Source organism: Suncus etruscus, chromosome 14 (genome assembly GCF_024139225.1).
Source record: "Suncus etruscus isolate mSunEtr1 chromosome 14, mSunEtr1.pri.cur, whole genome shotgun sequence".
In the NCBI taxonomy this organism is placed as follows: Eukaryota; Metazoa; Chordata; class Mammalia; order Eulipotyphla; family Soricidae; genus Suncus; species Suncus etruscus.
Genome location: NC_064861.1, coordinates 50,674,114 through 50,698,341, shown reverse-complemented (window position 1 = coordinate 50,698,341; position 24,228 = coordinate 50,674,114). Strand labels below are relative to the sequence as shown.

The 24,228-nt window shown below is 39.8% G+C and overlaps 1 protein-coding gene and 1 non-coding gene across 3 annotated transcripts in view; both read left to right on the top strand.

Annotated features, from left to right (window-relative positions):
* The window catches only part of BBS2 (Bardet-Biedl syndrome 2), a 33,004-nt gene that overhangs the window by 6,238 nt on the left and 2,538 nt on the right, over nt 1-24,228 (top strand). The window contains exons 3-16 of one of the 2 annotated variants that reach the window (XM_049786066.1): nt 238-359; nt 493-555; nt 1,528-1,605; nt 5,615-5,719; nt 5,802-5,888; nt 9,012-9,147; nt 9,950-10,089; nt 10,810-10,954; nt 11,259-11,430; nt 12,658-12,787; nt 15,672-15,803; nt 16,228-16,365; nt 17,102-17,214; nt 23,409-23,557. In XM_049786066.1, the coding sequence (XP_049642023.1) occupies nt 238-359; nt 493-555; nt 1,528-1,605; nt 5,615-5,719; nt 5,802-5,888; nt 9,012-9,147; nt 9,950-10,089; nt 10,810-10,954; nt 11,259-11,430; nt 12,658-12,787; nt 15,672-15,803; nt 16,228-16,365; nt 17,102-17,214; nt 23,409-23,557 (1,710 nt within the window). The remainder of the gene's footprint in view (nt 1-237; nt 360-492; nt 556-1,527; nt 1,606-5,614; nt 5,720-5,801; nt 5,889-9,011; nt 9,148-9,949; nt 10,090-10,809; nt 10,955-11,258; nt 11,431-12,657; nt 12,788-15,671; nt 15,804-16,227; nt 16,366-17,101; nt 17,215-23,408; nt 23,558-24,228) is intronic. The other variant, XM_049786067.1, reaches the window with a different exon arrangement.
* On the top strand, nt 19,501-19,604 carry LOC126029194 (U6 spliceosomal RNA). The gene has a single exon (XR_007502843.1). It is a non-coding gene; the product is annotated as a U6 spliceosomal RNA (small nuclear RNA).

The following is a 24,228-nucleotide window of genomic DNA, read 5'->3' as shown; positions in this document are numbered from 1 at the left end:
TCACAGAATAATGTGGGGCCAAGAGTTTTGTATCACCTTGGATCTGTACATGTCCTTGCAGAAGCACTAAGAGCCATTGGCTGCCACTCACTCAGGAGACCAGGTATCTTCTCTACAAATTTGACAGAGGATTGTGGGTTTTCAGGTGAGAGTAAGGATATAGCTTATTTCCCGTGTTCCGGGAAATCACAGCATCTGAGATGCTAATGTCTTTTTTTTTTTTCTTTGTTTAGGTAGCTGATGGAGCCAATGCAGTTGTACTGGGGACGCTGGGAGACATTTCCCCTCCACTTGCAATTATTGGTGGAAACTGTGCTCTGCAGGGCTTTGATTATGAAGGAAATGATCTCTTTTGGACGGTAAGAGTAGCAAAACACTCTTTGCACAAATAAATGCCAGATACCTATCCAGATAGATACATTTTATTTTAAATGTATTAGATGATATATATTAGAAAGATAGTATATTAATCACTTTTGGTTTTATCTTCAGGTTACCGGTGATAATGTTCATTCCTTGGCCTTGTGTGACTTTGATGGCGATGGGAAGAAAGAGGTCTGTGGAAGAGAAATTTACATACTTAATGTTTAGTTCCCATGATAGTGCATTAGTGTTGAAAACTTAAGCTTTGCTTTCGTCTCATGATTTATTTTGGGCAGTGCTCAAGGATTACTTCTGTCTCTACACTCAGGAATCTTTCTTGGTGGTGCTCAAGTATCAGTTTCCCTTGGGATACTAGAGATCAAACTCGGGTCACTTGTGTGCAAAGCAAACGTCCTGTTCCCTGTAATGCCACTCCAGCTTTTGGTCTCATTTTTCTTTCTCTTTTTGAATTTTAAAAATCACCTATTTTGTCTAATACTAAGATTAAGACCATGATGTTAAAGACAGGATGGGAAAGAGGGTAGTGCAGTTGATGATGGGTCTGCAGTCAATCCTGTAACTTACTGCTTCTGGTGCTTGGAAAGCATCTCAGAAAGTAGCTTTCCATTTGGACTTCCTTCTTCTGGAATCTAAAAGTTTTAGAAATGATACTCAGCCATCAACATCATTTTAACTGAGTTCGTATCTGCAAGGAGAAAGGCAAGGAGCATCTTCAGTAGAAGAACCTGTACTGACAGGAGTGCAGCAGAATGAAATCTGTAGGGTTCCTTTTTTCTCATTAACTGAGTGCTTTGGTCTTCCCAGGAGGGAGCCTTGCTGAGCATTTGCTTTTTGGGGGATTAGACCTCTTGTGGTCAGTAACAGCATAGATTGTATGATGCCATTTTTTTTTTTTCACATTTTGTTTGTTTTAGAATTACACCCAGCATTGTTAAGGGATTTACTTCTGACTCCGTGCTCAGGGATAACTTCCTATGGGCTCTGGGTGTCTGTGAGATGTCAGGGATTGAACTTGGGTCAGGCGCAAGCAAGCCAAGTGCCCTACCCGCAATATTATTCCTTCGGCCCCCATTTTTGCTTTTTATATTTGGAAATGTTGCATTCACCTATTGAGCTAAATATGCCTTATTTTTTCCTATTCAGCTTCTTGTCGGATCTGAGGATTTTGATATCCGAGTTTTTAAAGAAGATGAAATTATAGCTGAAATGTCAGAAACAGAGGTAAGAAGTAGCACCTCAGATTTTAGTAAACTAGAACAAGAGATGAGCACAGACACATGACATCAGATGACAGTGTTGACATCTTACAGCCAGAGTTTTAGGGGGAAATGGGATCAAACCACAGCAAAATGAGCATTTTAAAATTCTGTGTTGAGATACATTTCAAGCGTACTGATTAAATAGAGAAGAATTGAGTATTGTTGAATACATAAAAGTGTTTTTTAAAAGAAATTAATACACATTGCTGCTACTACTTGTTGCTACTACTGTTGACATCTGTTTATTGTGTACATATTAAATGCCAGGCACAGATCTAAATGCATTACATGAATTAGCTAATTCTTTTTTTTTTTTTTTTTTTGGGCACAAAAAGCAGAGCACAGGGGTTACTCCTGGCTCTGTGCTCAGAAGTTGCTCCTGGCAGGCTCGGGGGACCATATGGGACCTCTGAGATGGGACCCAGGTCAGTCCAGGTCAGCCTTGTGCAAGGCAAACTCCTACAGCTGTAATACCGCTCTGGCCCCAAATTAGCTAATTTAACTCGTGTTTTATTTTTTAATTTAATTTTTTTAATTTAACTCTTACAACAATTTATATCTTTTAATAATTTAGCTTTTTAATTGTACAGATGAGGAAATTAATAGTAAGGGGTTTTGTTCTTATTGTTGTTATTACTTATACAAAATTATGGCAAGTAAGAGATCTGGCCAGCAATTGAATTTGTGCCTTTATCTTTGATATCTTTACATACATACACACATACGTACATACACACATACATACACACACACACACACACACACACACACGATGCACTTTTAGGGGTATAAACTGTGTCTTATACAGAAAATACGGACTTGGTTGATTTTTTTTTTTTTTGGTTTTTTTGGGCCACACCCGGCAGTGCTCAGGGGTTACTCCTGGCTGTCTGCTCAGAAATAGCTCCTGGCAGGCATGGGGGACCATATACACCGGGATTCGAATCAACCAACTTAGGTCCTGGATCGGCTGTTTGCAAGGCAAACACTGCTGTGCTATCTCTCCGGCCCCGGACTTGGTTGATTTTGTTTTGGGGCCACACTTGACTTTGCTCAGGGGTTAATCCTAGCTCTGTGTTCAGAGATCACTCCTGATCAGGCTCTGGGGACCATATGGGGTCCTGAGAATTAAATCCAGGCCAGTTATGTACAATGCCAGCATCCTACCCACTGTATTATTTCTCCACCTCCTGCCTTCTTATTTATCTCTTTATATTAAATGGTGGTTCTCAAGGATTATTCCTTTCTAGGTGCCAGAGGGACTATGTAGTGCTAGGTATTGATTCAGGTCTCCAGCAGACAGCTTATGTGAATTTATTTTTTTTAATTCAAATTAAGTACTTTTTAGGTACATCTCTATAAGTAATGTTAATAGCTAGATTTTAGATAACTGACTAGTTTTCTTTATGAAAATATTTTTCATGCAATTACTCATACAATTCACCTCAGTTGTTTCAGAGTTTAAAGTTCTCAATGTGTAGAGTTTAAAGTTTGCTTAATTCTGGGTAGTTCTGACATATTTAGGATTTTGCTGCTGATTTTCTAGAATTAGACAAGATGGAAATGGAAAAAAATTAGATTTTTGTTGTTTTGGGCCACACCCAGTGGTGCTTAGGAGTTGTTACTCCAGCTCTGTGCTCAGAAATCGCTCCTGACAGGCTTTGGGAACCATATTGGGTGTCGAGAATCAAATCTGGGTCTGTCCCAGGTCGGCCACATGCAGGGCAAATGCCCTACTGCTGTGCTATCACTCCAGTCCCCAAGAATTAGAAAAATTTAAATTAAGAAGATAAAAGGAGCTGGTGAATACTATGAATGGACAGGAAAACAAAAACAAAACAAAAGGCCCATCAGAAGAGTCTCAGAGATCAGAATAATTGATTTTGCCAAATTGAGTCAGGTAGTGTGGGAAAACCATATCAGAAAAGCTTAAGGGCACTGGCTTCCAAATTCACTATTGCCCTTGCTCCTAATCTACAAAGGAGGTATAGGAATAGCCACTCTCTTTGTTCCCCTAATGCAGAAGAAGACATAAACACAAAACTTGACTTTTAATATGCAAAACCTCAGCAGTACTTGAAGTTAACTTACTTTTGTTCTATAGCAAGAGTCACAAGTTTACTTAGCACTCTTGATTTTTTTTTCTTTATCACAGTTTTTATAATTATATACCATTAGAAAAAAGAGGGGGTGATATGTATGCAGCAGTCTGAAGACAGCAGTTGAATATAAAGGGTTCTAGTTTGCGAATATGAAAGAAGGGCCCTTCGTTTGAATTAGATTTCAAAAGGCTCAGTTGATCCAGGAAGGACTAAGGGACCTAGGAACTCTGTGACTAAGTTTATAAAAATGTTACTTTAGAGGCCGGAGAGATAGCACAGTAGTAGAGTGTTTGCCTTGCACACAGCTGATCCAGGTTGGATAGCAGTTCTAATTCTGGATTCTCATATGGTCCCCTGTGCCTGCCAGGAGTAACCCCTGAGTGTTGCCAGGTGTGACCCAAAAAACAAAAAACAAAAAAAAAAAGTTTAAGGATTTTTTTCTTTTCAGGGCCATTTTCCTGTCTTTTCAATTTGATTTCAGTTCTAGCTCAAACATCTGTTCCCAGATCACCAAGAGTATAATTCATCTGGCAGTTGAACTGTACTAAGTATTGCTAAAAAGAATGTCTTGAGCTAAATAATTCTAAATCCTACACAGTACTTAGTATTCAGAGTTAAATGAAGTGGGTGGTTTTGTAGAAAAGATGTGGTGTCAAGGATTATATAATTCTCGGCTTCATCCAGTTTGTTTCTTAATATCTCTTGTATTAGACTCAGAATTAGAAAGTAGATCTGTAGGATCATAGATAATCTTCAGTTTTGGTTTCCAACTTTAAAGAACAATTTTTGTTCAATACCTAAAATTTTGTCCTTTTAGATATTAAATTGCCAGACAGCCCTCTAGGTATTCTTTGTAATATATGTATTCTGCATATTGTTCTTTACTTACGCTAACCTATTAGTTGGGTTTTACTTTTCAGAGAATTATCTTTCTTCTAAAATATATCTTTCATCTCTAGCAGGCAAATCATGTCATAAAAAGAAAAATGTACACAAAAGATACTCATTTGTGCTATGTCAGTCTTTTAAAGCTTTAGATGATAGAATGCTATAAATTAAGAAAGTGAAATAATCACCAACGTTTTTATTTTTACATTTTATTAAAAAATTGTTTTGGGTACCGGAGAGATTAGCACAGCCATAGAGCCTTTGCCTTGGACATGGCAGACCTGGAACGGACCCAGTTTCAATCCCCAGCATCCCATATGGTCCCCTGAGTCTTCCAGGAGCAATTTCTGAGCAGAGTCATGAGTAACCCCTGAGAGCCACTGGGTGTGCCCCCCAAAAAAAACCCCAAAAAGTTTTGGCTTTATTTTTATTTATATAGGTTTTGGGGCCACACCTGGTGGTGCTCAGTGGTTATTACTGGCAGGGGGCCTATATGGGCTGGTCACATGCAAGGGTAGCCCTATCTGCTGTGCTATCATCCCTCTGCCTGGATTTTTTTTCAGTGCATTCTTTAGTTGAATCACTGTAAAATACAGTTACGAAGTTGTTCATGACTGAGTTTCAGTCATACAGTTTCCAGCACTCATTCTATTACCAGTGCATATTTTCTGCCACCAATGTCTACAGTTTCCCTTATGCCCTTCCCTCCAACTCTTCCCTCTGCCTCCCTCTATCCTTCTTTGTCTGTCTCTAGTATGCATTCTTCTTCCTCCTCCTCCTCCTCCTCTTCCTCTTCCAATTCTCTTCCTTTTTTTTCTCCTCCTCCTTCCCCTCCTCCTCCCTGCCTCTGGCATGCATTCCTTATAAATGGGTTAGAAATGGATTTCAATCTTATTGAATTATTTCAGGTGTAGATTTTGAGATGTGCAGTTGAACATTCATGAGAAGATGTGTTTTTGGTACTTATGTTTATTTTTGCAGATAATCACTTCTCTTTGTCCCATGTATGGCAGTCGATTTGGTTATTCCCTTTCCAATGGCACAGTTGGAGTTTATGACAAAGCAGCCCGGTATTGGAGAATTAAAGTTAGTATGAGTCATTCTCTGGTATTCAGGGGTCTCATACTTACTGGATATTTTTATATTAATTGTTGGAATTCTTTTTCAGTCCAAAAATCATGCCATGAGCATTCATGCTTTTGACCTTAATTCTGATGGTGTATGTGAACTTATAACTGGTTGGTCCAATGGGAAGGTGAGTTGAAAGTGCAAATTTCATGTATAATTAAGTTAATGCCTGAGATATATTGATGATATGATTTAGAATAATAACATGATATGATTTAGAATAATAACATGATAATATAAATTATGATTTAGAATAGTAACATGATAATATAAATTCCTCATTCCTTTGCTATGATTTCAAACTTCTTAATTTTTCCATATCTTTCTAGTTAACACTACAACATGAGTGTCTTGGTCTTATAAATCCAAATTAAGAGGGAGTTTTCAGAAATATTCTTTACTAAATATTCTTTACTAAATCACTTTCTTGAAGGAATGAAAATCCATTAAATTAGATTGAGCTTAGTCAGAGGCTATTACAAATGGAAATTTAGGGCTAAGTTATGTCTGCCTCAGTGGTAGAACAAGAACGTATTTTACATGTGTGAAGTGTTGGGTTCAATTCAAGACACTGTAAAACAAAAAAAGGGAGGTATTTAAAGATGCTAATAATGAGTGGTGTATCTCACTTTATTCTAATCTTCAAAAATAGGCTAAAAATTAGAATTATGGGAATGATTAGGTTATCCAGTTTTAACTTCAAAATAAAATTTTGTATATATATATATTTAAATTTAAGTTAAAGTGTTCTCTCTCTCTTTTTTTTAGCAAGTCATAATTGTCTTAGAAACTGTCTCCATGGAGATTATTTTTTTCTAGTTATCATGCCTGTCAATGTTAGATTGCCTGAAGAAGATGAACTGATTCCTATTTGTTTTCTTTTTAGTTTTCTTTACTTTTGACCAGTGCCTTGTAATCTTTTGGTGTTGTTTTTGTGAAGAACAGATTCCAAAAATCTTTTGAGCCAAAAATAAAGTACAGGGGCTAAGACACTTGCCTTACTTGCCCTGCATGTGGCAGACCCAAAATCAATCCCTACCACCATATATGACCCACCAATAGTATAGAAGTCATTCTTGAGCACAGAACCAGGAATAGTAGAGTCCCGGTGTGACCCAAAACCAAATACATTGAAAGGCTGCTTGAAATTAATTTAAAATGTAGCTTCTTAAAACAAGCAAAACAATAAAAACAAGGGCCATAGAAATAGTATAGCTGGTAGGGTGCTTGCCTTGCATGAGGCTGACCTGGGTTTGATCCCTGGCACCTCATATGATCCCTAAACCCATCAGGAGCACAGAGCCAAGAATAAATCCTGAGCACCACCAGATATTGCTCTAAAACAAAGCAAAACAAAAAACTTTTTTTTTTTTTTTCCCCCGGGCCACACCCGTTTGATGCTCAGGGGTTACTCCTGGCTAAGCGCTCAGAAATTGCCCCTGGCTTGGGGGGACCATATGGGATGCCGGGGGATCGAACCACGGTCCTTCCTTGGCTCCTTTCTTGGCTAGCGCTTGCAAGGCAGACACCTTACCTGTAGCGCCACCTCGACGGCCCCAACAAAAAACTCTTAATGCTTCTTCTACTGTCTCAAAAACGTTTAAGTTTGGAGTTGGGCCACACCGGGTGATGCTCAGGATTTACTCCTGGCTATGCACTCAGAAATCGCTCCTGGCAGGCTTCGGGGACCATATGGGACACTGGGGATCAAACCGAGGTCTGTCCTGGGTCAGCCACATGCATGGCAAACACCCTACCACTGTGCTATCTTTCCATCCCCATGTCTCAAAACCTCTTAATGTTTGATACTGTCTCTGGCATAGGTGTTAAAAAGTTTAAGAGAGGCCCCGGAGAGATAGCACTTCAGTGTTTGCCTTACAATCAGCCGATCCAGTACCTAAGGTGGTTGGTTCGAATTCTGGTGTCCCATATGGTCCCCTGTGCCTGCCAGGAGCTATTTCTGAGTAGACAGCCAGGAGTAACCCCTGAGCAATGCCGGGTGTGACCCAAAAACCAAAAAAAAAAAAAAAAAAAAAAAAGTTTAAGAACTGTAGTTACTAAGAAACTTGTAACTGCATAAAGTCAACAATGAGAGAAATTTGTTCTTTAATTTGTTCTAAAGCATAGAAAAGATAAGACTGATGCCTACTTTTAGAGATAACATAGAAAGGGAAAATATACTGACCCAACTGGTGCATGTAGGTGCTGCAGTATAACCTGTGTGCTTGCATTAGGTTCGTGTAGGCCTGCTGAGGGCCATCCCTCCCTCTAGAGCAGGGCATCTGTGTTGGCTAATGTTAAAGAGTAGCTATAATTATTTGTTGCCCTGCTTTTTGGATAGCAAGTAAACCCTCTTGTTGGCTAAATATTGTGAAAATACAGTGCCATTCTGTCAATAAAGAGAACATTCAGTTTAATCCCAGTTGAGGGTTATGTTAATGGAATAAAACTTTGGTAATTATGTACCTAAAATATTACTGTGAAAGATCATAATTCACTTTGGTCACAATAAAAATTACTGAAAAATCAAACTTTGATAAGTATAGGCAATTCATTTTTTCATAGGATTTAGTGTTGATGATTTTTAGGCCTACAGTGATGCTGTAAATAATAGCATTGATACTTGAATGTGATAGACTCCAGAAAAAAACAACAATAAATGGTACTAGACTATGAATTTAGTTACTTTTTTTTTTTTTTGAGGTGGAGGTTGTTTGTGTCAGATTTATCCATGCTTAGGGGCTATTTCTGTGTCTGTGCCAGAAAAGAAAAGTTTTTCTTTTTTTTTTTATTGCAAAGTCTTACCTAGCAGGATATTTGTATAATAGTAGTAGTGCATTGTCATTAGAATGATTGCTTCACCAAATGGTCTAATACCTTCCTGTTAATCATATATTCTTGCTTGGAATAAAAGTTATTTTGAAGGAAAATATTTTTATTGAAAGGAATTTACTTAGAAAGTTCACAAGGGGTCAGGAGATTGTACAGTAAATTGGGCTCTTGCCCGGCACACAGCCTACCCAGGTTCAATCCCTGGTAATCCATATGGTTACTGGAACACTGCCAGGAGTGATCCCTGAATACAGAAGAAGAATTATACTGTGTAATAATATTGAAATTGCTAGTTTAAATGACCTTTGAGATGAACTTTGCCTTTACATTTTGTGTCCTCTTTTTAAAAAACTGGCATAAGCAGTTTTTCAAATTTATTTCTTTTTTAAATTTGCTTTTCTGCTTTTTTTTTTTTTAGGTTGATGCTCGAAGTGACCGGACTGGAGAGGTCATCTTCAAAGATAATTTTTCATCTGCAATTGCTGGCGTGGTAGAGGGAGATTACCGAATGGATGGCCACACACAGCTCATCTGCTGCTCGGTGGATGGAGAAAGTAAATCAGGATGAGGAAATCTTTGAAAAGTCATATTTTTAGTATGATTGGGTCAGAATACTAAGAAATACCACAATAAAGTATGTGGATAGTCTCACCCAAATAAATTCATCCAAGGTTGAGAGATACAAACTTAGGTTTTGGAGATTTTTTTTGGGGGGGGAGGGGATCACACCCGGCTGACTCCTGGCTCTATGATCAGAAATTGCTCCTGGCAGACTCGGGGAACCATATAGGATGCCAGAATTCGAACCACTGTCCTCCTGCATGCAAGGCAAATGCCCTACTGCCATGCTATCTCTCCGGTCCTGGTTTTGGAGATTTTGTTTTGTTTTTGTTTTTGTTTTTGGGCCACACCCGGCAGTGCTCAGGGGTTACTCTTGGCTCCACACTCAGAAATCACTCCTGGCAGGCTCGGGGGACCATATGGGACGCCGGGATTTGAACCAATGACCTTCTGCTTGAAAGGCAAACGCCTTACCTCCATGCTATCTCTCCGGCCCCGGTTTTGGAGATTTTTAAGGGCAGACAGTTAATAACTTAGCACTGGACTCAGTTGTCTTTTGTAGGGTTTTTTTTTTTTTTTGGTTTTTCGGGCCACACTCGTTTGATGCTCAGGGATTACTCCTGGCTAAGCGCTCAGAAATTGCCCCTGGCTTGGGGGGACCAAATGGGATGCCCGGGGATCGAACTGAGGTCCTTCCTTGGCTAGCGCTTGCAAGGCATGACACCTTACCTCTAGCGCCACCTCACCGGCCCCTGTTTGTTTGTTTTTTTGTCTGATGAATATGTTTTCCTTCAGTTCGTGGTTACTTGCCAGGAAATACTGAAATAGGAGGGAACCTTATGGATGCCAGTGCAGACCAGGATCTGATCCGAGACCTGAGTCAGAAGAAACAGAATCTATTGCTAGAACTTCGTAACTATGAGGAAAATGCCAAGGTAGGTCCTAATGCAAAGCGAAAATGGGAATGTGAGAAGCTAGCATGGCCAGGAGGAACAGCAGGCATAAGAAGGGTGACTGTTGCCACCTGCAGTCCTTCCTTCCTGCAGGTGGAAGTGTGGTTATGTTAGCATTTTTCCTAGGACTGGATGTATCCTCTGATGGAAAAATTCTACTTCCAACAACTCTATATAGGAATATTTTCACAAATATTCAAAGGCTCTGTAGCAATGAGCAGTGGAAGCAAATTTCAGTGCTTATGTAGAGACTATGCTGATAAATCTAAATAACAAAAAAGAATGACGCACGTATTCATGGGACTGATAGAAAGGGGTAGCTGCACTGTCTAAGGCAGAAACTGATGACTATGATAACTGCATGCATGTGTTATGTAACTGAGAAGTAGGACCTTATTTCTCTGAAAGAATTGCTTTTGTGATTTTAGAAGAACAATATTAAAAAAAAGTAAAAAAGGGAAGGGGTCCAGTGATGAACACAGTGAACTAGAATCACAGAAAGGATCCAGGGTATTTTTTTTTGAGGGGGGAGAATAGGCCATGGAAATACTGGGACACTAATGGGACAAGTTCTGTGAATTCAAGAATCATATTAATAAAGCTAAGATGATGGAGAGTTTGTTTTGAGGCCTGGTAGCCTTATGATTTAAGGTTGATCACTGTCTTGTTGAACAATCCAGAAGTCAGTGTGGTATTTTGCAGGTTGACTTGAACAGTCCACTGAATGAGGCTGATGAGCATGGGGGCATAATCCCGGCTAATACCAGGCTCCATACTGCCCTCTCAGTTAACCTGGGGAGCGAGACTCAGGCAGCTCATGTAGAGCTGTGTGTTTCCACTTCCAATGGTAAGAAGCTGCTTATTGCAGGTATTTTATAGTACCTGTGCCATCTTAGAGTGGTTCTTTATTTTTTTTAACTTTTATTTTTATTTGATTGATTGCATGATTTTGGGCCACACCCAGTGGTGCTCAAGGGTTACTCCTGGCTCAGCACTCAGAAATTGCTTTTGGCAGGCTGGGGAATCATATGGGATGCCAGGAATCAAACTGAGTCCCTCCTGGGTTGGCTGCATTCAAGGCAAATGCCCTACTGCTGTGCTTCTTCGACCTCTAGAATGGTTCTTCAAATGCTGCTTTCTCTCCTCTACAGACACTATCATCCGAGCAGTATTGATTTTTGCAGAAGGAATTTTCCTAGGTGAAAGTCATGTGGTACATCCCAGCGTTCACAATCTTTCCAACTCTATCCGTATCCCAGTCACTCCACCCAAAGATGTTCCCGTGGATCTACACTTAAAAGTCTATGTGGGCTACAGGAGCAGGTGAATCTTGTGCACAATTGCATTTATTTCTAGATAACCCTTAGAGAATGGCAAGGTGTATAGATGTTCTATCTTGCCATAATTTTGTTGTGTCAGAGAAACCAATTAATGATTCTATCCATCCACACAGGGTTTCTGTAGCGTTTTTCTCTTCTCTAATTTGAAACCTTTTGGGGAAAAAAAGGACATGTAAGTTTAAGATGTAAGAAGATGGTTATTTTTTGTTCTTAGCTAGATGATTAAAAATAACACTTGAACCAGAGTGATAGTATAAGGAGTGAGGCACTTGGCTTGCACATGGCCTACCCCAGATGACTCCCTGAGCACTGTCAGCAGTGATCCCTGAGCGTTGCCAGGTGTGCAACCCCTCCTCCTAAAAAAACACTAGGCCATTAAAAACTCCTTAATTGGAGGCTTTTTAGCTTCTGCTTTTGCTCACTAAGACTATCAGAATGAGATTACTTGGGGCCGGAGAGATAGCACAATGGGTAAGGTATTTGCCTTGCATGCTGCCAACCTGGGTTTGATTCTCGGTATCCCATATGGTCCTCTGAGTCTGCTAGGAGTGATGCAACATTTTTTTTTACATTTTTTTGGGTTATATTTTAGACTCCTAATGCGTGACTTTGTCAATATACTTTAATGGGCCAGAGAGGTAGTACTGCAGGTACTGCCTTGCTTTCAGCTGACCTAGGTTTGATTCTTTTTTTTTTGGGGGGGGGGAACCACACCCGGCGGTGCTCAGGGGTTACCTCTGGCCGTCTGCTCAGAAATAGCTCCTGGCAGGCACTGGGAACCATATGGGACACCGGGATTCGAACCAACCACCTTTGGTCCTGGATCGGCTGCTTGCAAGGCAAACGTCACTGTGCTATCTCTCCAGGCCCTAGGTTTGATTCTTGGCACCACATATGGTCCCCTGAGCCCGGCCACCAAGAGTGATCGCCAAGAACCCTGAACATAACTGTTGTGTTACTTTTCTGTTTTGTTTTAGTTTTTGGTTTTGAGCCATGCCCAACGATGCTCATTTTATCGCTCCAACCCCTGATTGTATTAATTCTAAATCTCTTTTACTGGCGTACTTAAACTCCTTAAGTTTTATTTCTTCAGTGGAACCCTTAAAGATCAACTTCATGATATAGTGGTGCCTTGACGTTTATTTTTTGGACTTTGCATTTTGAAATAACGTTCTACACAAAACATTTCTGTTCCATTGATTCTCCATAGCACCCAGTTTCATGTATTTGAATTGACAAGACAGCTTCCCCGATTCTCTATGTATGCATTAAACAACCCAGACTCTGCCACTGAGCTGCCCAGTTATGTCAACTTTGTCATTGCAGAACGGGCACAGAGGGTGAGTAGTTCTTCCCTTGGAGTGCATTTACATTTCATTACATTACATTACATTACATTAATCTTTTGGACTTTTTATTTTTTTAACAAAGGGGGAATTTATGAGGCCCAGGTGATAGCAAAGGGTTTAGGGGCTTCATGTGAAGTTGTTCATGCTGACTTTCCTTCGATCTTCAGCATTACATAATACCCTGAACACCACCAGGGATAACCATGCAGGCCCCTTATCATCACTGGGTGGTCCTTGACACTTGCAGGGCCTGAGTGGCCTAGTTGATTGATTATTGCAGGTGTGGCCCTTGGGCCTTCTGGCTAATTGGGAGTGAATCCCCCCAAAAAAAAGAAAGAAGGGAAGGGGGAAACCACATGATTGTGTTAGTTGGCATAGTAATTGTGATATGAAAGTTGTACAGCTTGAGATTTGCTTATACCCTGTAATGAAATACTACTAAAACTCTGTTTTGGGAGGGAACAAACACCTGATAATTATTAAATATAGGTGAAAGAAAGTCTTTCACCTATATTTGCATTGGGAATACTTAAGGATTCCTTAACTCATTAAATACTTAGTGATTTTGGAGAAGTCATCTCCAATTTCCTTTCTACAAGAGAAGAAGGAATTACATATTACATTTTAAGACACCCCTGAAAATAGTACTGGTGGATATTAACCTTAAGGCTTGTTCTTTTTGGGGGTCAGACCCTGGTGCTGAGGAGATATTTCTGACTCGGTGTTTATGGATCACTTCTGACTGCTCTTGTGGGGCCATACTTTGCTGGGGATAAATCCCAGGCCTCTTTTCTGCATGGTGATATCTCTCCAGCTTTATGTGAGGTTTAAATCGTGAGTTTCAGATCTTTCTGAGCTACTACAACCATAAACTCCATTAAGTGGACCCTTTCAAATGGTCTTAACTATTCATATGTGGAACAGGTATTACAAAGTACTATGAAGTATTAATAATATCAAAAGCTACTTGTGTGACCATCTTTGTGTTTGTGCTGTGTGTACTTTTTTGGGGGTCACACCTGCTGGTACTATCGGTTTACTTCTGGCTCTGCACTCAGGAATCACTCTGGGCATGCTTGGGGAACCAGATGAAAAGCTTGGGATCTAATCTGGGTTATCTGTATACATGTCCTACCTGCTATGCTATCTCGCTTCAGCCTTACATATGTTCTTTATATAAGTGTTTGTTTTTTTTTAAGAGACTGCAATGGAATAGTTCTTAACAGATTATATCATCTAGGACCTAGTTTTTTTTTTTCCTTTTTTCTTTTTTTTTTGTTTTTGGGCCACACCCGTTGGTGCTCAGGGGTTACTCCTGGCTGTCTGCTCAGAAATAGCTCCTGGCAGGCACGGGGGACCATATGGATCGGCTGCTTGCAAGGCAAACGCCGCTGTGCTATCTCTCTGGGCCCCCTAGTTTTTTTTTTTTTTCAATTCCACTTTCATTGAATTTGTAACCAGGTATATTGTGTTTGATTGCTTTATTCATTTTTTTAAATTATTTCACTGTGAGATACAGAAGTAAGAAGTTGAATTTAGGTCATACAGCATTCCAACACCCTTTCCTTCACTAGTATTCTTTTCCTGCCGACAGTTTTCCTAGGAACCTTGCTCCTTAAATTGTGGGTTGAGAACCTACCATATAGGGCTGCATTACTGAATGTGGGGATGGTAAGAAATTTCCTTTGAAATAAAACTATATTAACAGTAAATGTTTGATTTGTATAACAATTTTGTATAACCAGGGTCACAAAATTTCTTGGTATAAAGGAGTCATGAATGAGGAACAGTTTAGGTAGGACAGTAGCACATATCACAGTAACAGGAGAGCTTCAGGCAAACTTAGAATCAGCTTCACACCTACGTAGAAAATGCTGTCAAGTCTGCATGTTATGGACATACTTTCATTGTCATTTAAGAACGTATGTAAGGGGCCGGAGTGATAGCGCATTTTCCTTGCATGCGGCTGACCCAGGACGGACCTCGGTTTGATCCCAGCATCCCATATGGTCCCCTAAGCCAGGAGCAATTTCTGAGTTCGTAGCCAGGAGTAACCTGAGTGTCACCGGGTGTGCCTCTCCCCCCCAAAAAAAGAACGTATGTGAGTTGGGAAAAGGGAATATGATTAATGGTTTATACTGGGTAGTGAAGCATAAATCCTGCTTACGAAGCAGTAAAACTAAAAAGAACCAGAAAGATAGTACCAGAGTATAGGTCATTGCCTTGTCCATCTGCAAGTCCATCTGCATTGCGCCAGGAATGACCCAAGCACAGAGCCAGAAGTGGCCTCTGAGCACCACTGGGTGTGGGCCCAAACCCATAACCTCCCCCAAAAGACTATTTCAGAGTTAGATATATGTCTCAGTGATATTGCACTTGCTTTGCATGTGAGAAACCATGGGATCCATCCCTCAATGCTGCATGATCCCCAAGCTCAGTTATATGTATTCCAATCACAAAAGATAGCCACCAAATATTCAAAAATGATTACTTTAAACACGGAAGTTCAGGGGCCAGAGAGATAACACGGTGGTAGGGCGTTTACTTTGCATGCTGCCAACACAGGATGGACCCGGTTCAAATCCCAGCATCCCTGTGAACCCAAGCCTGCCAGGAACAACTTCTGAGTGCAGAGCCAGGAGTAACCCCTGAGCACTGCTGGGTGTGACCCAAAAACAAAACAAAAAACATGGAAGTTCAGGGGTCAGAGTGATAGCACAGTGGGTAGAGCACATGCCTTGCGTTCCATATGGTTCCCTAAGCATTGCCAGGAGTAATCCCTAAGCACTGACAGTTGTGCCCCCCCCTTCAAAAAAGAAAGCAAAAAGAAAAGAGAATAAACATGAAGTTCATTATCATCCCTTTTATTTTGAAGGTTGCTCTCTGGCTGAACCAGAACTTTCTACTGCCGGATGACACTACTATCCAGAATGCTCCTTTTAAAGTGTGCTTCTCATCTTTAAGGAATGGTGGTCAGCTATTTATAAAAATAAAACTTAATGGAGAGGTAATTTTATTGGACATATATTACTTATGTAACATCCACTGTTCAGCACAAATTGAGGGTGGGTAAATCCATGTGTTTCAACCGAGTCTCTTAGAGTATGTTCTAGAACTGTAGGTCTCTGCCTCCTCGTTCCCTTTACTGCTTTTCTAAGTTGGGAAGCATTGGTAATCTTGAAGAAAACCTTCTCAGTTTGGGGATGATTTTTGTTGTTTAATGTGAAACGTTTTATCTTATAGTCTACTGCTAGAAATAAGAATGTAGTTTTAAATTTTTTGAAGGCTATATATACTTGTCACCATGTATATAGTGAAACTTATGTATATTAAACATATATATAACTGTGTCACCTATGTCAGTACTATTTCACCTAAGTTTGCCTTCAATAAGTATCTGAGGATGCAAAAACTATTTTTTTTCTGGATAGGTCACTATAAATACAGATGATATTGATTTGGCTGGTGATATAATCCAATCATTAGCATCATTCTTTGCAATTGAAGAACTTCAGGTAGAAGCAGATTTCCCTGCCTACTTCGAGGAATTAAAAAAAGTACTAATAAAGGTAAGAGAACCCTGTGTATGCATTTGTGAGAGCATGGTTATCTAATACAACCTGAAACATTTTGTATTGATAATATAAATTTATGTGTTTAATTGGTTTTAATATTTCTTGAAATAAATTTTTAAATATTGAGCTAGGATTGAAGAGTACACTTGTGAAGGAATTTCTGCTATCTGGGGGTCAGGGAAAATGTTCAAATGGCTAGTGTGAGTGCTTTTAATGTGGGAGGTCCAAGCCTAAAATTGCATTCCTAAGCACTGCTGGGAGTGACAACTCCATACCCCAACCTCAAAAGAGTTCCTTTTATAAAAAACGGGGGGTTATCTTTTGACCCTCTGCCTTTTTGTTTAGCATTTTCCACTTCTAGTCCTTTATTTTGCTTTTTGATTTTATACTTCACTACAACCTGACATCAAAAGATAAGAGTAAAAAGAGGAAGGTGACATGACCATCCTCAAATGCTAAATTTCAACTCCCAAATCTCTAAAATGTGACTATGTATTGTTAGGGCTCCTGATGCTGAAACATGGAAAGGATCCAATGTCTCCCTGAGTATGGGAGGTAGAATAGACTTAACGTTTTATAGAGGAGATGAAATCATAAGAGATGTTTAAGATGGCACAAGTGACAAGGGGAAAGAAAGTATTCTCAGTCCTGATATTAGCCTCTTTTTTATCTGTATAGTTTTCACGAACTTTATGAGGTCTTTTAATTCCCAAGTGCTCCTGGTCTCTAGGTTGATGAATATCATTCAGTGCATCAAAAGCTTAGTGCTGATATGGCTGATAATTCTAACCTGATCCGAAGTTTGCTGGTTCGAGCTGAGGATGCTCGTCTGATGAGGGACATGTGAGTAGCTATCATTACTAGGACTGTTACAAAATTAAAAATATCTGCAGTGGGGACTAGAGAGATAGTACAAAGGGTGAGTTACTTTCCTTATATTTGACTGACTTGGGTTTAATTCCCACAACCTCAGGTGTTCCCTCAGTTCAGAGTCAGAAGTAAGGCCTGAGCACTGCTGGATGTGGCCCCACCCCACCCCAAATAAAGACAAAAATCAGCAGTGAGGAATTGTAACTCTGAAGCATACTAGTTGAAGTGTAGATTGGTTTAGTGACTTTGGAAAGTAATTGACAGTTTTCAGTAAAGTTGGAAACTTAATGCCCCCCCCAATCTTACTCCTTATTTATAGCCAGTAATACATGCATATATAAGCCCAAATATCTGTATAAGAACTCTGACAAGGCCATTGTTCTTAAAATCACAATATGAAATCTCTCCAAACTAGCTTTGACCTTATAATGGATTAATTATGATATATTCATATCATGAGAGTCACACATAACAGTGAGAATGATAAAAACAGCATGGGCAAATCTTAGAAACATAATGGAGATCAAAACAAAAATCTCCATAAGTACAAAATACTTCGATTCATGTAATTTGGAAACAGAAAATGAAATGACATCATTTTAAAGATGATAAATATAGAGGAAAGAGTTTATCATGTAGCTATTTCTCCTGGGGAAGAGGGCTATTCAGAAAGAACATGTCGTGAGACATCTGGGATGTTGGTAATATCCTGCTTTTGAACATGAATTAACATTTCAGTATAAAAAATGTTAAAAACACACATGCATGTTGCTAGCTTCTTGTTTAGATTCAGTTTATCTCAGCAGTAACATGGCACTCAGATAGTGCTTGGGGATCAAATTTGTAACCATACAAGTACAAGGCAGGTCCTTTATGAACTGCACTGTCTCCACATCCCAATTGCAGGTTGGCTTCAGTTTTTTGGACACAGTCCATTCATGTTTTATTAGTTCCTTGTCTTCTGACTCAACTCCCTGGTACATATTCTGAGCTCAGGGACTAGAGGAATAGTACTGTTGGTAGGGCACTTACCTTCCTTGTGACCTTCCCAGCATCCCATATGGTCCCTAAGCACCACTATACATCATTTCTGAGTGCAGAACCAGGAGGAGTCCCTGAGCATTGTTAGATGTAGTCCCCAAAACAAACAATTTAATTAAATATGAGCTTAGCACTTTGTTGAGTCCTGGTTCTTGTGGTGGGAAATAGCAGTTAAAGACCATAGTCTAAGAGTGAGTAGTGTAACGGATACGGTGACTGCCTTGAATGCAGCTAACCCCGGACAAACCGAGGTTCGAATCCCGACCTCCCACATGGTCCCTGAACCTGACTTCTGGCTGAAGAATGAGGAAGAACCCCAGGGAGTCTCCTGGTGTGAATCCTAAACAAAAACAAAAAAAAAAAGAAAAAAAGAAAGAAAGACCATAGTCTTTTAGTGATGCTCATTGCTACTAAATTGGTCATGGTTTCTAGACCTTTGAAATGGATAGATGAACATGTTTCTGTTTTTATAATGAGAAATTGAATCATGGGGCCGGAGAGATAGCATGGAGGTAAGGCGTTTGCCTTTCATGCAGGAGGTCATTGGTTCGAATCCCGGCGTCCCATATGGTCCCCTGTGCCTGCCAGGAGCAATTTCTGAGCCTGGAGCCAGGAATAACCCCTGAGCACTGCCGGGTGTGACCCAAAAACCACAAAAAAAAAAAAAAAAAAAGAAATTGAATCATGACTTCACACTATTTCTGTATTAAATTTATGAATACAGTGTTGTTTTTATTTTTATTTTTTTATTTTTATTTTTTGGGAGGTGGCCCACGCCTGACAGTGCTCAGGGGTTACTCCTGGCTCTGCTCAGAAATTGCTCCTGGCAGGCACGGGGGACCATATGGGATGCCAGGATGCAAACCATCCTTGGTCCTGGGTCGGCCGCTTGCAAGGCAAACACTCTACTGCTGTGCTATCTCTTTGGCCCGGGCTTTATTTTTATTATTTATTTTTTTAAATAAGGAAACTTAGTCAGATTTTAAATCTGTTTCCCTTTGTTCTCACCTTCAAATTTTGGCTTAATCAATATAAACATAATTATGTTGATTCTGCCACCCCAACCTTTGTATTGTTTTCTTTCTGTTCTATAGATGCTATAATGTATAGTTTTGTAAATATTTTCATGTATTTGTAAAAATCTTGGGGATAATTCTTAAAATAAGCTCTTTAGGGTAAATGATAAAAGCAGTTTTGAGTAACATAAAGGCAGAGAGGGTGCTCGCTTCGGCAGCACATATACTAAAATTGGAACGATACAGAGATTAGCATGGCCCCTGAGCAAGGATGACATGCAAATTCATGAAGCGTTCATATTAAAAAAAGTAAATGCATAGATAATTTTGCAAGATGTTCTTTTTGCTAATGTTCATTGCAATGGTGATAATTTTCATCCCAGCCAGTAATGAGAGTACCTGTTTCTTGCCAACCTTGTCAATGAAGTATATGAGCAAGCCCTTGGAAGATTATTAGTTTACTGGGTAAGAAGCTATCTCATTGTAGTTCCAATTTTATTTTTGGGAGGTCACATCTGGCAGCGCTTAGGGATTACTCCTGGTTCTACTCTCAGAAATCGCTCCTGACAGGCTCGGGGACCATATGGGGTGCCAGTATTCGAACCACCAACCTTCTGTATGCAAGGCAAATGCCTTACCTCCAAACTATCTCTCCTGCCCCCAGTAGTTCCAATTTTTATTTTTTTCAGTATGAGCAATATTTAAGGATTTAAAAATTATTTTGAAGACTATTTTATTTTTGGATATTATTTTTCTCCTTTCACTTCCAATGCATATTTTTATTTTGGTGGTAAATTTTTGGCAGCCACACCCAGTGGTGCACAGGGCTTAATTTTGGCTCTGAACTCAGGAATTACTCTTGGTGGGGTTCAGAGTTCCATATGGGGTGGTAGGGACTGATCCAGGTTGGCCACATGTAAAGCATGTACCCTACCTACTGTACAAATGCTTCAGCGCCTAGGCTTCCTTCCTTCCTTCCTTCCTTCCTTCCTTCCTTCCTTCCTTCCTTCCTTCCTTCCTTCCTTCCTTCCTTCCTTCCTTCCTTCCTTCCTCCCTCCCTCCTTCCTTCCTCCCTCCCTCCCTCCTTCTTCCTTCCTTCCTCCCTCCCTCCTTCCTTCCTTCCTTCCTTCCTTCCTTCCTTCCTTCCTTCCTTCCTTCCTTCCTTCCTTCCTCCCTCCCTCCCTCCCTCCCTTCCTCCCTCCCTTCCCTCCCTTTCTTCCTTCCTTCTTCTTTCTTTCTTTCTTTCTTTCTTTCTTTCTTTCTTTCTTTCTTTCTTTCTTTCTTTCTTTCTTTCTTTCTTTCTTTCTTTCTTTCTTTCTTTCTTTCTTTCTTTCTTTCTTTCTTTCTTTCTTTTTCTTTCTTGCTTGCTTTCTTGCTTGCTTTTTCTTTCTTTTTCTCTCCCTCCCTCCCTCCCTTCTTTCTTTCTTGCTTGCTTTCTCTTTTTTTCTCTCCCTTCTTTCTTTCTTGCTTTCTTTCTCTTCCTTTTTTCTCCCTCCCTCCCTCCCTCCCTCCCTCTTTCTTTCTTTCTTTCTTTCTTTCTTTCTTTCTTTCTTTCTTTCTTTCTTTCTTTCTTTCTTTCTTTCTTTCTTTCTTTCTTTCTTTCTTTCTTTCCTTCCTTCCTTCCTTCCTTCCTTCTTTCCTTTCCTTTCCTTTCCTTTCCTTTCCTTTCCTTTCCTTTCCTTTCCTTTCCTTTCCTTTCCTTTCCTTCTTTCTTTCTTTCTTTCTTTCTTTCTTTCTTTCTTTCTTTCTTTCTTTCTTTCTTTCTTTCTTTCTTTCTTTCTTTCTTTCTTTCTTTCTTTCTTTCTTTCTTTCTTTCTTCTTTCTTAAGCACGTACCCTACCTACTGTACAGTGCTTCAGCCCCTAGGTTTTCTTCCTTCCTTCCTTCCTTTCTTCCTTCCTTCCTTCCTTCCTTCCTTCCTTCCTTCCTTCCTTCCTTCCTTCCTTCCTCCCTTCCTTTCCCTTCCCTCCCTCCCTTCCTTTCCCTCCCTCCCTCCCTCCCTCCCTCCCTCCCTCCCTCCCTTCCTTCCTTCCTTCCTTCCTTCCTTCCTTCCTTCCTTCCTTCCTTCCTTCCTTCCTTCCTTCCTTCCTTCCAAGAAAATACTTAAGGGACCATGATTTAGTTTTTGATAGTTGATTTTAAGACATACATTTCAATACCAATCCCACCACCAGTGTCACTTTCCATCAGCAGTGCTCCCAGATTCCATCATCCCCCATCCATATCCCTTCCTGCCTCCTAGACAGACATATTACAAAGGTCAATGGTTGTAGCTTAGATCTCGTTTTCAGTGTTGTTGAGTCTGTGCTTTGGATGTATAACCATACCAACCTTCCACATCACCAGCATAACCAAAGCTTCAATCCCTGCTGTTCCTTCATTATTTCCCTTTCTCATCTTAATTCCTTCCCACATTGATTTCTTGGCTCTTCAGCCCTTCTCCGTAAACTTTGGAGTCACAGGTGAACTAGGAATTCCCCCTTTACATTATATTTCTTCATCCAGTTATTCTATAAACCACAGATAAGTGAGATCATCCTGTGTTTGTCATTTTTCTTCTGGCTTACTTCACTCAACAAGCTATCTTCCAGTTCAAACCAGGTGTCAGCAAAATGAATGATTTCATAATTCCTTGCAGTTGCATAGTCTTCCACATCTTCATAACTCATTTCTGTTGTTGACTTTCTAAGGTTGATTGCTTTTTAATTTTATTTTTTGGGTCACACCCAGCAGCACTCAGGGGTTACTCCTGACTCTATGCTCAGAAATCGCTCCTGCAGGCTTGGGGGACCATATGGAATGCTGGGATTCGAACCACCATCCGTCTGCATGCAAGACAAATGCCCTACCTCCATGCTATCTCTCCAGCCTCATGATTGCTCTTATAAATTGAATGCATTATTGTACTGAGTGCAGCAATGAAAAATGGTGTGCATATGTCCTTTTTTTATTTGCCTTTTGGGTCACATGCAGTGATGCTCAGGGGTTACTCCTGGCTCTGTGCTTAGAAATCACTCCTGGCAGGCTCGGTAGACCATATGGGATGCCAGGAATCGAACCCGGGTCCATCCCAGGTCAGTTGCCTGCAAGACAAATACCCTACGGCTTTGCTATTGCTCTGGCCCAATATGTCGTTTTTAGTGAATCTTTTAAAGTTTTTTGGGAAGAGATACTCAAAAGTGAACTTCTTGTTAGCTAAATTTTGAGTTTATTAAGGATTCTCCATACTGTTTTCCATGGGAATTGAGCCAGACAATATTCCTACCAGCAATGGATGAGTTTCTTTTTCACCATATCCCCCTCAGCATTGATTGTTCCAAATATCTTTTATATATGCCATTTCTCACTGGTGTAAGATGATCTCATTGTTGTCGTGATGTGTTTATCCCTAATGATAAATGATGCTGAGCCCTTTTTTATGTGCCTTTTGATGACCTGCTTGTATTCTTTGGAGAACTTTGTGTCCTCTCGCCATGTTTTTTGTTTGTTTGGACCACACCTGGTGATGTTCAGAGGTTACTCCTGGTTCTGCGCTCCAGAATCACTTCTGGTGGTACTTGGTGGACTATATATATATATATATATATATATATATATATAAAAACCTAGTTTGGCTTCATCCAAAGCAAAAAATAAAATGTTCTATCCATTGTACTCTGGTTCCTCCTCTCCCATTTTTGGATGGGTTTTTGCATTTTGGGGGGTTAATCTTTGTGAACACTTTTTATATCCTGGATATCAAAATTGATATGTTGAATTCCAGCCCCAACATTTCCTTTTTATTCTTCAATAGTTACCTCCTTTTTTATTTTATTAAATTTAAGATACATTGGATAAAGGTATACATTATCTTTTTAAATTAATATCACTGATTCTTAGTTCCTAAATTCAAACAAGAACTAAGAAAAGGTACTTTTCTTACATTTATTTGGAAAAAAGAGTATTTGGGTAGTATTTTATCAGTGTTTTCAAAGCAAACCTTAGTAGATACCAAGTTTTAATTACAATATAGCTAAAAATTTGATGTCTTGTTTATATGTCCAAGAAAGGTACACATTTTTAAGTCTGCTCTACAGAGGTATGATGTTTAATTTCTCTTGATTCAAACAGGAGAACAATGAAGAACCGTTATATGGAACTCTATGACCTTAATAAAGACTTGCTAAATGGATATAAAATTCGCTGTAACAATCATACTGAACTGTTGGGGAACCTCAAGGCAGTAAATCAAGCAATTCAAAGAGCAGGTCGTCTGCGTGGTAAAGAAATTTTTGAAGCATTGTTCATTACTTTGGGATGAGGACCAATGGGAATGGTTGTTCCTCCAAGAAACCCTCCTGGCTGGAGCCATAGTAAAGTAGATAGGGCACTTGTCTTGCACTTGGCCAGTCTGGGTCTGTATCCCATATGATCCCTGTGCATGCCAGGAGTGGTTACTAAGTGCAGAGTAACCCATAGCATTGCTGGGTGTGACCCAATGACAAAAAACAAACAAACAAGATAATTCCTTCTGGGACTATAGTAGCATACCTCAGTAAACAGACTGGCACCAGTCACACTGGCTTGTCTCTAGACTTGTATCTAGATTGGAAAGAAGACTTTAAATTCTTTATCTTAGAGATTTGCTGCATCTTTCAAAAAAAAGAGCTAGAGAGAATATAACCAAGGAAAATCCTTATATATCCCTACTAAAAAGAGGGAAGGGGAAGCTGAAAAATGAATGTTGTGTTCAATGTATAATTTAGAAAAGTTACAATGGAATATAGTAAAGGAAGCAGAAATATAGCTAGCGTTTGATAACCAATTATTAGGTTAGTGCTTTGACCTCTTAGAAAAGAGTTTTGGTAGACCGTCAGTGCTGGGTTGGTTGTATGCAAGCCAAGTGCCTTATCCACTACTATTGCTCCACCCCCCTTTCTTTTTTTAAAGA